General features: G+C 45.9%; 1 protein-coding gene across 4 annotated transcripts in view; it reads left to right on the plus strand.

Annotated features, from left to right (window-relative positions):
* The window catches only part of DAPK2 (death-associated protein kinase 2), a 111,131-nt gene that overhangs the window by 27,039 nt on the left and 69,421 nt on the right, over positions 1 to 14,671 (plus strand). Inside the window, exon 1 of one of the 4 annotated variants that reach the window (XM_012645077.1) lies at positions 5,722 to 5,754. The exons of the other annotated variants lie outside the window; for them this stretch is intronic. Coding sequence (XP_012500531.1) covers positions 5,750 to 5,754 — 5 coding nt within the window. The 5' untranslated portion in view covers positions 5,722 to 5,749. Of the gene's footprint in view, positions 1 to 5,721; positions 5,755 to 14,671 lie in introns of those variants that run through there. 4 annotated transcript variants of the gene reach the window in all.

Consider the following 14,671-nt stretch of genomic DNA (forward strand, 5'->3'; position numbering starts at 1 on the left):
GGCAGTAGGGGAGGTAGATGCTATTAGCCCCATTTTACAGATGAGGAAACTGATGTTTCAAGAGGCTGAATGACTCACTCAACATCATTTTTTCATTTTTCACAAAACAAATATGTGTTGGGTGCTACTGGACGTACCTAGGGGACTGAGGTCACAGTTAGTGACCGGGGAAGGAGAAACTTTTAAAGGCAAGTAAGAGGGAACACAGTAGGTGCTCAATAACTCTCTGCTGAGCGAGAGCCCTTGAGGACAGCCCTCAGGTGATGGATCTCTTTGTATCCACCACAGCAACGAGAACAAGGTGGGCTTAGACCAATATTCTAGAAAAACTTTGTTATGATGTAAATAATGATGATGATTTATTGTGCTCCTGTTGTATAGCAGACCATGCTGGGCATTTTACATTTGCTGTTTCTAATGGTCACAGTAACCCTGCAAGGCAGTAATTATTTAATTAATTTATTTATTTTAGAGACAGGGTGACACTCTGTCTTCCAGGCTGGAGCACAGTGGTGCGATCACAGCTAGGCAGCCATTATTTGTGCTACTTTACAGACGAGAATGCTGAGGCCCGGAGAAGTCAAATCATGCATGTCCCAAGTCACATGGGGGTTAAAATCCAGGTCTCTGTCTCCAAAGCCCGAACACTTTCCACTGAACTATACTGCCTCTCTGTGATAATGGACTCTAAGAAACTTGCTGGGGAAGAATGGTGCCAGTTACTTTTGGGAACTCATGGATAAAGAGGGCCAGGTGTGGGGGGCGCTCGTGTGGTAGACAGGACCATGGCTCTGAGCAGAGAATCTGTTAAGAGGCTGTGCGCCCTGCTGGTGGCAGCAGTACCTGAGAGGAGGAGGGTGGGGTGGGTGGGCAAGCTCTTCATGGCCTGAAGTGCTCAGGGGCCAGGCCTCCCTGGGCTGTGGGCCCTGCAGAGCAGAGGCCGCCTTGTCCTCTCGGATGCCTTCCTGGAACTCCCAAGCCTGCTTCCCCTTGCCCCCTTTCCTTGCTGTATTAGTTTCTTGGGACTGTTGGTAACAAATGACTACGAACTGGGTGGCTTAAAACAACTGAAACGTATTCTCTTGCAGGAGCAGAAGTCAGGAGTTTGAAATCAAGGTGTCAGCAGAGTTGGTTCCTTGTGGAGGCTGTGAGGGGAATCAGTTCCATGCCCGTCTCCTTGCTTCTTGGTGTTCTTGGCTTGTAGACACATCACTCTGATCTCTGCCTCCTTCTTCATGTCACTTTCTCCCTGTATGTCTCTGTGAGTTTTCTTCTAACCTCCCACTGCTTTACTCTCATGACACCCGTCACTGGATTTAGGGCCCACCCAGGTAACCCAGGATGATCTCATCTCAAGATCCTTAAGTTAATTACATCTGCAAAGACTTTTTCCACATAAGGTCACATTCACATGTTTTGAGGGTTAGGATGTGGACATATCTTGGGGGAGCCACTATTCAACCAACTATACCCGCCCACTCCTGTTTCCTCTTGGAGTTGCCTGAGACCTTTGGGGTCAATGCACTCACTGCAGACTGGACCCTGTGCTGACAGCAGCTGCCTACCACACCCCCAGCAGTGCCCTGAGCCTTACAGTCAAGTGGGTCTTGACGTCTTGTAGCCCAGCAATGGGAGAACCTCGTATAAAGAGCTCACAGAGCCCTGGGATTAGGGCATTTGAACTTGACAGTGGTAATTTCCACCTGGCACATGCTGCCCTTGTCCCAACGTGGCATAGGCAGGTGAGAGGGTGTCCTTGGCATAGCAGAGCCCCCTGGGTCAGCCAGGCTGTCTGTTCTCCTGCTAGACTGCAGCTGGCACAGGTCCCTGACCACGTGGTACCATTTCCCGATGTCTTACCATTGCTTACTGCTCTGCAAGTCCGCTCTTCTCTCTCCTTCCGTCCATATCTCCCATCCTTCCCTGCCCACCTCCTCTTAGGATGCTTCCTTGCTACGTGCCTCTTGGTTGTCTGTGCATCTGGTAATTTATCTGTCCTCCCTCAGCTGTGTCCGGTTTTGTATTTACTTAATAGTATTAACTTTTCTGAGGGATCAGGTCTTGTTTTTCCAGTTCAGCGTAAGCACCCCTGCAGTACCTTGCACGTGGTCTTTGGTAAATACCCGTGGATGCCCCCTTCGCTGCTCAGCTGACATAGGAAAGTGTTTGGCCTTGTCTCATCTGTTTCTAAATTATCAGGTGATTTTGAACAAGTTACTGATTTCCTGGGTTTTCATTTCTTTCTCTGGAAAACCAGAACATTGGACTACTGGATACTCTCAGAGATACCTTTCAGATTGAACTTTGTGTGGTTGTCCAGCGGCCCGCAGGTCTCTGAGGGCTCATGTCTGATAATGGCAGGGGCTGGACCAACAAGAATGTTCTCCCTGTGGCCAAGGGAGGGTCAGAGATCCCACTCCCCTTCCCAGGCCCCAGCCATGCTGCTTCCACAGGTAGATTCCTAAAAACCCAAACTACAGGATGGACCACACGTTTCTCTGTAAAGCAGTCTTCGTGATAACCCCGCTTCCCAAGGGTTAGGTTCTCTAGGGTGGGTGAAGGCCACCTTGGAGCCTAGAGAGAGGAAAAACAATGAACACTTGATCTGTATTGGTCACAACCTCAGCGAGGAGTCAGGCAGTCTAGCCTCCCGGCCCAGAATCCTAGCTGGAAGGTGTTTCCTTGGCAGAACTGCCAGCCACACCCAGAGAAGGTCAGGGCCTCTCCCATTTGCTAAGTGAAATGACTAATTAGTTTTGAAGTGGGAGATTTCTATCTGCTCACAATGGCATCATGATTTATTCATGTGAGGCTGGACCACTTACAGGGACTGGGCCCATGTTTCTTGTGGCTTCAAAGTGATATGCAGCCCACTGTATTTTTCCAGAATGAATAATTTCTCAAATCCAGCTTGCTTTTCCGGTTGCCGCCAGGAAACCTATAACTCTGGTCACTTAATAGCACCCTCCTTCCTGGGTCTGTAGTCACTTTTTTGAAGGAATGCATTTTTATCTGCGCCTCTGTTCCTTCTCTGGCAATGTAGAGGTTGGGCTAGATGGTATGTCAGGGCCTTTCTAGCCCCTGGGTTCTTTATTTTTAAATTCTTGCTGCTTCTCCCAGCTAACCCTCCTGTTTTCTTAAGGTATTTGCTTCCATAGGACTGAATGCAGGGTAATCAGAGACAACTCAGCTGTTGGAAGCTTCTCGCCTGGTTTCACTTTTCTGCCCAATTACTAAGTCTTAAAGGCGTGTAGTGTAGTTTAAACTGTTAGTGCCTGGCCTCCTAAGATTGCACAGATTGACCTAATGTCTTCTGACTTGCAGCCTCCCAGGCTAAAGTCTCAGTAACGAAGAACAAATTCTTAACCCTCGTATGGAGGTGGTGGCTGGCCTATTCCATCTCCATAGTCCCACGCAGGAAGAGGGAGTTAGACTTGTCTCACTTTACAGAACAGTTGAAATGTTATTGCGACTGCTTCATGCATTTTGGCTGTGGAATGAGTCAGCTCCTTAATGATTTGGTTGCCACCTTGTGGATTGTCTGGGCATTGGGAGGGGATGGCAGGGGGTCTCAGGCCTCCTTACAGAGACTAGACTGGTAGGGACAGTCATAGTTTTGCTTCTGTGCATTCTTTCTTGTCTGTTCGACATTCCGATCATATTGAAGATACAATTTATATCCTGTTTTCTTATGTTCATTCTTCTCTGTCATTCCCTCTAAATACATTTATTGGCTATGTGATGTCACACAGAATTTTTAACATGATCATGTTTAACTTTTATAGTTAAAAAAGAAAACTAATAAAAAAGTTAATAAAAAGTTAATAAAAAAAAAATCAAATAGTCACGCCTGTAATCCCAGCACTCTGGGAGGCCCTGGTGGGTGGATCGTTTGAGCTCAGGAGGTCGAGACCAGCTTGAGCAAGAGCGAGACCCTGTCTCTACCAAAAACAGAAAGAAATTAATTGGACAGCTAAAAATATATATAGAAAAAATTAGCCGGGCATGGTGGCGCATGCCTGTAGTCCCAGCTACTTGGGAGGCTGAGGCAGGAGGATCGCTTGAGCCAGGAGTTTGAGGTTGCTGTGAGCTAGGCTGACACCATGGCACTCTAGGCCAGGCAACAGAGTAAGACTCTGTCTGAAAAAAAATAAATAAATAAAAAATAAAATAGTACATTTAAAAGTTTCTTCCTATCATCCTCTTGAACATCTCTAGTCCCAATCCTCAGAAGTGACCATTAAGTTTCTTGTATATCCTTCCAGAAATTGTCTATGCATATACAACCATACATATTCTGTATTTTTTAAAATATAGGTGGATCAGACTATACACACAGAAGGAATCAGAATGTTGTTTTGCAACTTCCTTTTTAAATCTTGTGCATTTTCCCAGATCAGTGTGTTTGTGTCTTTTTAACAGCTGCATTGACTGCCTGTTATGAATGAACCATAAGTAATTTAACCAGTGCCCGTTGATAGACATTTAGGTTGTTACTGAAATGAGCAACTTTTTGCATACGTCTGCATACCTCATTTACTTACCTACTATCTGCCAAGTATGGTTCTAGGCACTGAGGATTCAACAGTAAACAAGACAAACTCTTGTGTCACTCTTGTACTAGTCAGATAAATTCTGGAAAGTGGAATTATTGGCAAATTGATTTATCACATTTATTGGATGACGGGGCATGTAAGCCACATAGAATAGTTTACTGAATGTTTCGTAAGTCAGTGTTCTCTCCCCTCCCCTCGCCACAGTATGGTTACCCTCTCTCCAGCCTCCCAGTGGTTCAAGGGTCCAGGGTACTAAGGCTTCAGGAAGGTTGCTATAGCAGTGACGGGTGGAGACAGTAATGTATGTTTGCCAGTGTTTTTGAGGTTCCTTATGGTACAGCTTTGCGGTGTGTCTTCACAACTGTGGGAGGAAGTCGGAGTGGCTGGCTTGCACTTTACAGAAGGAAATGGCACAAAGAGAGGCCAAGATCGGTGGGGCTGGAAGGGATTCCTAGCTCCCCACAAAGCTGGCTGGTGGCAAAGCTGGGCAGAGAACCTAGGAAGAGGGGCTCTTCTTCCTGAGACTTCTTTAAGGGGTTCTTGGGGTTTCTGCCATTTAGATTATGTGCAAACTGGAAGAGCAGTTAATTTTTTCTTTTCATTTACTATATAGAGACAGTTCTCAAGAACTTGCATTTCATGAATTCACTTATAGCTGTACTGTGCAATGTGGTAGCCACAGGCCACGTATGGCTACTTAACTGTAAAATAATTAAAATTAAATAAACTTGTAAATTAGTTTCTCAGTCAAAGCACCCACATTTCAAGTGTTCAGTAGCCACATGTGGCTGGCAGCTACCACACTGAAAGGCACAGATATAGAACATTTTCATCATCCGTAGTCCCAACTTTGGCCATAATGCTGCAGCTGACTTCCTGCCTGCAGTTACACAGCTGGGGGTGCAAAGTCCCAATCAGGGCCAGTCCTCCGCCTGTTTTTTCCACTCCAACTTGCCCTGTTGATCCTGCGGTCCCCTATGCATATGGCTTCATCTGCCCACTTGCTGATCTGGGGGGTTTCAGATTTGGTGCCTGCCATGAGGAGGGCCTCTGCCAAGTAGCTCCGGGTCTGTGTTCTTGCCGTGTCCCCGAGACTAGAAGACCACAGAGTGAGTCAAGCGGCTCCGCATGGGGATGCTGTGCCCTGCAGATTCTGCCCCAGGACTGCAGGCCTTCCCTTGAACTCTCTTCTGATGAGGTGAGCACACGCATCAACAGCTTATAAACAAGATTACGGGAAGCTGGGCCGCCGCTCTGCACACAGACCCACCCCACCCAGTGATCTGTAGATCTGGGACAGGTGCTGAGGAATGAGGGCATGTGAAGCTTGTCTTCATGGAGGGAATAAAATCGGGGCTGCTAGCACAATGACCTAGTGTTTTCCAAAGTGGGGGTGGGTAGACAACTTAAAGACCAAAACTGCCGTAGGAGCTCAGAACAATGAAAGTGCTAGCTCTGAAGATCAAGATGATGGAGAAGGCAGGCAGGTGAGGCCTTTGCCTGAGGTGGTCAGCTGGGGTTTGGGAGTGATGAGAAATCACTGGTTTAAAACCGGGAGACAGGTGGGGAACATCACCACATTGAAAGGGCCAAGATATCCTGTACCCATGCATATATCCCTGCCACTAACCTCTTGCCCCTGAAAACTGTAGTTGGGAAAATTGGCAGAGAATACTAGGCAGTCAATACTGTTGTTGTTGTTATTACTATTATTGTAGTAATAGTAGGTAAACGGAAAGACATGAGTTAAAAAATGTATCCATAGGCAGTGTTTAGAGATAGAAGAAACTGCACTTTCTGGTATACCAGGATCTTCCTGTCGTGTGTTTACACTAGTGGTTCTCAAACTTCAGTGGACATTAGAATCATTTGGAGGCCTTGTTGAACCACAGACACTGGGCCCCACCACCAGAGTTTCTGATTCTGTAGGTCTGAGGTAGGGCCTGATAATTGGCATTTCTGACAAATTCCCAGGTGGTACCGATGCTACCGGTTGGGGGTCACACTTTGAGAACCACTATTTTATACCATGAGGTGCTAGGGAGAACTCAGTTTAAGTTTCAGTGGCATAGGTTTAAATTTCTAAGCCCCTTTTATAAATCCTACTACCCAGGTCCCAGACTATGCTGGCTGTCTAGAACAAGCCTCTGTGCTACCTGGAAACTGCTTTGTTGTTACTAATCATGACTGTGCTTCAGATTTCAGTCCTAACCACCCCTAAGTCTTGAACTTCCACGATGTGCCTCTCTCGCAGTGGGTGTGCTGGGTCACACAGATGAAGTGTAAGACATTGCCCTGCCCTTAAGCAGATTAATCTAGTTTGGGGGTGGGGGAAGGACAAACACAGTAAAGAAAAGGGCACAAAAAGACAATCAAGTGTATTGAATTTTAGGAGCTGACACATTCAGAGGTGTGGATCCGTAGGGGTTGGCACGGTCAGGGAAGACTTCCAGGAAGAGTTGGAACTTGAACTTAAGCGGGGGTAGGATTTGGGTAGGCAGACGGCCTCCCAGGATAGGCAAATAGGGCCAGCAGAAGCCCAGAGGTGGGAATGGGCGTGCTGGGGTGTGGCTGCTGGGAAGCCAGAGAACATTTGGGCAAGTAGAATGTGGCTAGATGATGACAGGCCCCTGGGGCCCAGCCAAGGAGCTCAGGCTTGTTGGGAAGGGGAAAAGAGTTTGAGTCAAGGAGAACACGATGACGTTAGCGTTTTGGGAAGATGGACTGTGGGAGGTGGGGCGGGGACGGGGAGTGTGGGTGGAGGGCTGAGGACAGGAACACTGATCAGGAGGTTGTGCTAAGTGCATTGGTCTGTAAAAGTCTAGCTCAAGAGGGTGGCAGGTGATAAAGAGGGTCTAGCCGAATTCTGTTCAGAAAACATGCACTGCAGACCTCCTGTCCAGCACTGTATTAAGTGCCTGGGGGTACAAGGATGGACAATTACAGTCTAGCAAGGACATCACACTCTAGTGAGAAAGAAGAATATGTAAGAGAGAATTTCAGTAAAATGTGCAGAATCCCATGATGGAGGTGTCCATGGGAGGTGAAAACAGAACAGGGCCTTGTGTCTAGGACACAAAAAACATGCTGAGGGAAGGATCGGTGGGGACTGAATAAGTTCTGGTCGACTTTCCTATGCCTCCTTCTGGTAAAGAGGTCTTATGTTTGCAGACTAGAAAGGGAGTCCTGCCCTTTCCTCCCCTTTTGACTGTGAGGCCCTTGGTGACCCTGCAGCCCAGTGACCTGTCCCCCAGGACACCCTTGATTGGATGATGACAGCACCCTGCTGTGCTGGTTGAGGAGGTGTCCATTCAAGTGTTTCTTTTTCTCATTTCCTTGCTGCTGAAACAACACAGGAAATTTTAAAAGGAAAAGTTTCCCTCAACTATTTATCATCCTCACACACTGTTGCATCTGTGTGCTCTACTATTTTTTGGCCATGTGAGTGTACTTAAAACAAAAGTTGAATCAAGCCATACATATCATTTGCACATGTTCACTTATCACTATTTTATAAACATGACGTTCATGTTTACCATTTTAACGTTTGTGTATTTGTCCGTTGCATCCAGAGCAATGGATTGCCATGGCATTCCTCAGTGAAGGATGCTTAGCCTGTTTCCAGCTCTTCCTTGTCTATGGAGCTGTGCTTTCTTATGAAGTCTCTCTACAGGCTAAATTCCCAAAGAACACTGCCCTTGGACTCAGATCATCTGATTTAAGTTCCAGATCTGTGGCTAGTTAGCTCTGTGACCTTAAGTCTCTGAGCCTCAACTTCCTGGTCTGTATAATGCTGACTGTGCAGGGTGTTCAGATATGGCCTGAGGCCAATGTATGTAGACGAGCTTCATAAAGAGTCTATATGTTAAGGCACACTGGACATCATCTGGTAAAAGCACGTGAATATTTTTACGTTTCTTTTTTTAAAAATAGAGATATAATTTACATATGATTCACCCATTTATAATGTATAATCAGTGTCTTTAGTATATTTAGAGTTGTGTGACCATTACCATAATCAATTTTAGACTATTTCATTACCCCCCGCCCCCAGAAAACCCCATACCCATTAAGAGTCACTCCCCATTTCCCCCCAACTCCCTAGCTTTAGGCAACCACCAGTCTCCCTTCTGTCTCTATGGATTTGCCTATTCTGGACTTTTTTTTTTTGAGGCAGAGTCTCTCTGTGTCACCCAGGCTAGAGTGCTGTGACGTCAGCCTAGTTCACTGCAACCTCAAACTCCTGGGCTCCAGAATTCCTCCTGCCTCAGCCTCCCAAGTAGCTAGGACTACAGGCTTGCGCCACCACACCTGGCTATTTTTTTCTATTTTTAGTTCTCCAGCTAATTTCTTTCTATTTTTAGTAGAGACAGGATCTCGCTTTTCCTGAGACTGGTCTCGAACTCCTGACCTCAAGTGATCCTCCTGCCTTGGCCTCCCAGAGTGCTAGGATTACAGGCTTGAGTCACCGCGCCCAGCCTGGACATTTTATATAAACGGAATTATACAATATGTCACCCTTTGTGACTGGCTTCTTTGACTTAGCATAATATTTTCAAGGTTCATCCATGTTATAGTATAGATCAGTACTTTAGTCCCTTTAATTGTCAAATAATATCTTGTTGTATAGCTATACCACGTTTTGTTCATCCATTCACTAGTTGATGGACATTTGGGCTGTATGGATCTTTTTGGGGGGCTTGGGGTGGGGACAGGCAAGTTGTTACTCCTTAGCAGATTCTGATTTCTGTGGCCACCATTCTCTAATATGGGTCTTGATATATAGTTCTAAATGGCACATAACAAACACCATCACATGCCCCAGGCTATTTAAAGTAGAACTCCTGGTCCTTTTTGCAGTGTTTCATAGTTAAACCACAGAAATCATTAATAGCTAACTGTTAGGAGGAGCATTATAGAGCTGTTCCAGGGAGTTTTGGGAAATCCTCCTGTAGAATAAGCCTGTGCCCTCCAGCAGGGGACCACTGCCTTCCTTCCCAGCACTAACTTTCTCTGGAGCTGGGAGATCAGAGTAGGGGCTTGAAGAGACAGGGGAGGCTTCCTGCAGGCCCTTAGAGGATGGAAAACACTGGCTGGAGCTAGGAGGAGGTGGGACATCTTGGGCAGGTGGGAGCAGGGGACAGGTCACCATGATAGGGGACAGGGGAAGATAGAGGGGCCAGGTCACAGGCTGAGGGGATCCTGTACCTTCTGACACTTTGGGGGTAAGTGAGAAAGGGTTGTGTGGTGGTAAACATGATGAGGTAAGGGTGGACCACCCCTGCCTGGTAGCTTCCCCCTCCCTTGCAGCTGGTGGAAGTTTTACCAAGAGAGGTTTGAGCCTCCTGTATTTCAGTGGCTTCCTGGAGTCAGGCTGCCTGTGGGTGGGAGGGAAGAATAGTCTCCACTTCCTTCTTGGCTACCTGCTAGATTGATGTAATCTGTACCTGGCCTTATCCTCTTCCAGCTGCCGGGCCTTCCCCATGCAGGCGCCAAGTCTGAGCTGTCTGAAACATGAGGCAGGCTAAGGAGGGAAGAGAACTGGGCCGCCTGTCAGGAGACCTGTCTGGTCCTGCATCTGTCACTGCCTGGGAGAGTAGGTGACTTGAGCAAGTTCTTTCCCTTCGCTGGGCCTTGGTTTCCCCATCTGTTAGGTGAGGATGATGATGAGAAGTTCCTTTTATTTCCATGGTTCTGTGAAGTTTGCCAAGTTTTATCATGTACTAGAGGATCTCAGACAACCTTCCTTGGTTGGTTTTGCCCTGCTTTGGTGGATTGGGAATGGAGTTAGTGGAGTTTGTTGCTTCTCTTGAGGGTCCTGATATAGGTGACGAGGTTGTACATCCTTAGCTGGGAGTTTTCAAGGGCTGACATATACTGTATAGACCAGGGCATGATATGCAGAGAAGAGTCATATTGGCTTCTTCTGCTTCCTGACCAGGCATTCTGGAGGCCTGTGTCCTCTGATGGCAAGGGCTGTACTCCAGCCTCTGGACTGTTTTTAGTAAACTGGCAAAAGCTACGTGTGTCAGAACTCCGGTGGGTACACATCTTGGTGGCAGGTGCTGCTTTGGTGTCAGAGGGCTCAGGTTGGCCTGGTGAAGCTGGATGGACCATTGTGGTGGGCTGGGACCCCTCTGTGTGGGTTGGTCCTGAAGCCCTCTTAGGAGTGATGGGTGACAGAAGATGGCATGGGGAGAGCCCTATTGAGCAGGCTGGGTTTGCCCATGTCGTAGAGTTTTATGTGGGTTGAGTTTGGTTATTTTCCTGGATCTAGTCCTTGTGTTCACTTCCCCTCCTTTGTGGGCAAGATAGCTTTTTGTTTTCTCCCCTGCCCACTCCCACTTTGGCTGTCTATCTGCCAGTGTTTGCTGTTGGCTTCAAGCTCAAGGGACTATGGCTGATTGGTACAAGCCCATTTCCATTTTGGGAGGGCACATGGCTGTCCTCCCACCTTCTGGGTCGTTTCAGCCATCACTTTCCACATCTTTTCCAGCACCTGCATGTCTTTCTGAACTGCACATGGCATTCCTGGGCTGGCATCTAGGATTTAGGTCAAGGGAAAATAAGTTTCTGCTCTTGTTTCTAATATCTTTGGTGACTGTATTTACTAAACCCCTGATCAAAACACATGGCCTCACACACAGAACCTGAAAGTAAAACAAAGTGTTTGAAATTGCTACTCTTTGGGAAAATCTAGGTAGGATGATTTGCTATGAGCTACTGGATACCCCTTCTGAGAAGAGCCTCCTGCCTTGCCTGAGACCACAGGACAGAAGATGCCTCAGGGATGGGTATTAGACTTACTCAGAAGACAGGTCTTTGTCTTGTCAAAGGCACAATCTTGCACCCTTAAGTGCAGGCCTGAGGCCAGAGCAGGACAGCAGGTGGCCTAGCCAAGGCTTTGAGCTCAGTTTCCCTGTTTGGGAAGTGGGGGTTCTCTGATAGTCACCTTCAATACTCTTTTAATTGCTAGGAGGATTAGGTAAGAGAGTGTTTTGAAAGCTTGTGAAAACCCTCATCTCAAAGGAGTTGTGGGAGTAGAAGGAATTAATGTTTCAAACGAAAGAAAGAGAAGTCGTCACTGATATTGGTACTGAAGCCAGGAGTGCGAGGTCAAAGAACAACCTATGGTTGCTGAAAGGGAAGGTGTGGCTCTCAGAGCCATAGGATCCTTGGGTTGTATCCTCGGCTGGCTGGGGAGGCAGTGCTGCGTGTGCTCAGTGCATTTGTGCATGTGTGTGCGCGCCCCAGAGCCTGTGAGAAAGCCCATTGCCAAACCAAGGGCCCACTGTGGAATCGTTGTGACAAAAGCTGAGGGGGAAGACCCTACCAAAGCAGCCAGCGGGTTCCATCAAGGCCTAGCGGAGACCCCCCACCTCCACCCCTGCAAATGGGATAGTAATGTCTTTGAAAGTCTGTATCCCACTGAGGAGCTCAAAATTCTCAGAATACTCATCCTTTCTAAACCAAGCTTCCCCATGCAGGCAAAGGTATCAGCATGAGGCAAGCCATGGAAGAGGAAGAGGATAATTTTTTTTAGAAAATGAAGGTCCCCCTATTGAATTAATGGATCTAGGCATTGATTATCAAATGCTGCTATGTCACAAAGAGAGAGCGAGCTGACCTTATATACCCGCTGATGGAAGCACACAGCACCGCCTATGAAGGAGTCCTGCCAGAAACTCAAACCTGAACTGATGGAGCCACTAGATTCAGCTACTAATTTACAGGAAATATAAGAGACAGAGGAACATGTAAACAACATTATGGGGAACTGATCAGCACAATCCAGACTGGGGGTAGAGAAAAAGGGCAGGGGGGAATCAAAGATTAAAAGAGGCTTAAGAGACATATCAATCACTTGCAATATATGACATTATTTGAATTTTGATTTGATGAAACTGTTAAAAAAAAAAAACAACCTTTTTGGCATAATTGGGGAAATATGAACACCAACTAGATATTGATGACATTGAAGAAGTATTGTTAGTTTTTAAAAGTGTGATAGGTACTGTGGTTATAGTTTTAAAAAAAGAGACCCTATCTTTTAGAGATATATATAAGTGTGATAGGTACTGTGGTTATAGTTTTAAAAAAAGAGACCCTATCTTTTAGAGATATATATTGAAATAGATAATATGATATCTGGGATTTGCTTCAAAACAATCTAGTGGGGAGGGGAACAGGTAGGCATGTAGATGAAATAAGATGGCTATGAGTTGATGAGAGTTGAAGTTTTAAAAAAATCTAGTGAGATTTGACAAAAACTTTTATGAGATGAGACCACTTGATTCAAGTTGATTCAGAAACCAACCTATTGTGTGGACATGCCTCTCAGTCTCAGTGTCATGGACATTATTGAAATATTTTCAAATCAAATGAACTCCAATACAGTAGAACATAAAATAGGACTATTTTCCGCATTGGCACAAACTACTAGTAATAATACTAGTCAACTAGTGTCTACAGAGAACCTACTATGCTTTGGATGCTGTTCTAAGCCCTTTGCATTTGTTCATTTAATCCTCACAACAACCCTGTAAGACAGATGCTATTATCTGCCTTAGTATTTATAATACACTATTAATTTTGGAATGATTTTATATTTACAGAATAGTTACAAAGATATTACAGAGTTCCATATACCCCTCACCCGATTTCCCCTAATGTTAATATCTTACATAACTATGGTAGTTTGTCAAATCTAAGAAACCAGCATTAGTACATTTACTAATTATTTATTAGAACTATTAACTAAACTCCAGACTTTACATGGATTTCACCAGTTTTTCTGTTCCAGGGTCCCATCCAGGATCTCACATTGCATTTAGCTGTCATGTCTCCTTAGTCTCCTTTGGTCTGTGTTTCTTTTCTTCGTCTTATTCTTTGTTTTTCATGATCCTGAGGAAGTTGGAGGAATACCGGTTATATATTTGTAGGATGTCCTCAATTTGGGTTTGTCTGATGTCTTTTCTCATGATTAGACTGGGTTACGGGTTTTGAGGAAGAATACTACAGAGGGAAGTGCCCTTCTCATCACTTCATATCGGGGGTACGCGATACCAGCATGACTTATCCCTGGTGATGTTAGCCTCGATTGCTTAGTTAGGTGGTTCCCACCAGGTCTCCCCACTGTGGAGTTACTGCTTTCTCTTTCCATGCTCTCATAGGAGTGACTCACTCAGTCCAGCTCCCACTCGAGGGGAAGGGAATTAGGCTTCACCTCTTCGAAAGCACAGTATCTACATACCATACATTATTTGAGATTCTTCTGTAAGGAATATTTAATAACCTCATTTAAAAGATAAGGAAACTGAGGCACAAAGTGACAGACTAACTTACCCAAGGGTTGCATTCTCTACGAGCAGACGCATCTGTGTCTGCTTAGCCTTGTGAATACTCTAAACTCGGCCAATTTCCTATATAGCATGATCCCCTGAATTGGCTCTAAGAATCACTTTGTCCCCCAGTTCACTCTGACATTCTTCACCAGCTCCCAGCACAAATCACAGAATACCCTAGGGTTGAGACGGAAGGAACATGGAATACATTTGACCCAGGGATTTTCATCCCACGCAGTGTTCCTTAGAACCCAGGTCCCCCAGGACACCACAGGGGAAAGGGGACAGGGAATTGAGCACGTGGCTCTCCCACCCCTAGCATTTCTGTTTGCATCTGTTTTATATGCTAAGCTTTCCTAGCTAAGAAGTTTGGAGACCATGGATCTTGTCCCAGTCCCATCACCTCATTTAGAATGAGGAAACTAAGGCCCAGAGAGGATGACTGATTTGTTCTTGATCACTCAACTGGCTAAACCTGGGCTTTTAACTCTGCCATGGGTCAGCAAAGAAGCAGAGAAGCATTGGATGCCCCATGAGGACCTAATTTTGCAGTCTGTAAAATGTATTCAGGTCTCTGCCACAGCAAAGCAGTGGCTATGATGAAGCGCTATTGCTAAATCTTCCTATAAGTGTTATTGTTCCAAGTTTTTCCTTATTCAGGCTAATTTCTGGTTTGGGTAAGTTGATAAAGGATTCAGTCATAACTCTACTGTACCACCTCTGCCCCCACAAAACACACACACACACACACACACACACACACACACACAC

The sequence above is a fragment of the Propithecus coquereli genome, unplaced genomic scaffold (genome assembly GCF_000956105.1).
Source record: "Propithecus coquereli isolate 6110/MARCELLA unplaced genomic scaffold, Pcoq_1.0 Scaffold224, whole genome shotgun sequence".
Classification (NCBI taxonomy): domain Eukaryota; kingdom Metazoa; phylum Chordata; class Mammalia; order Primates; family Indriidae; genus Propithecus; species Propithecus coquereli.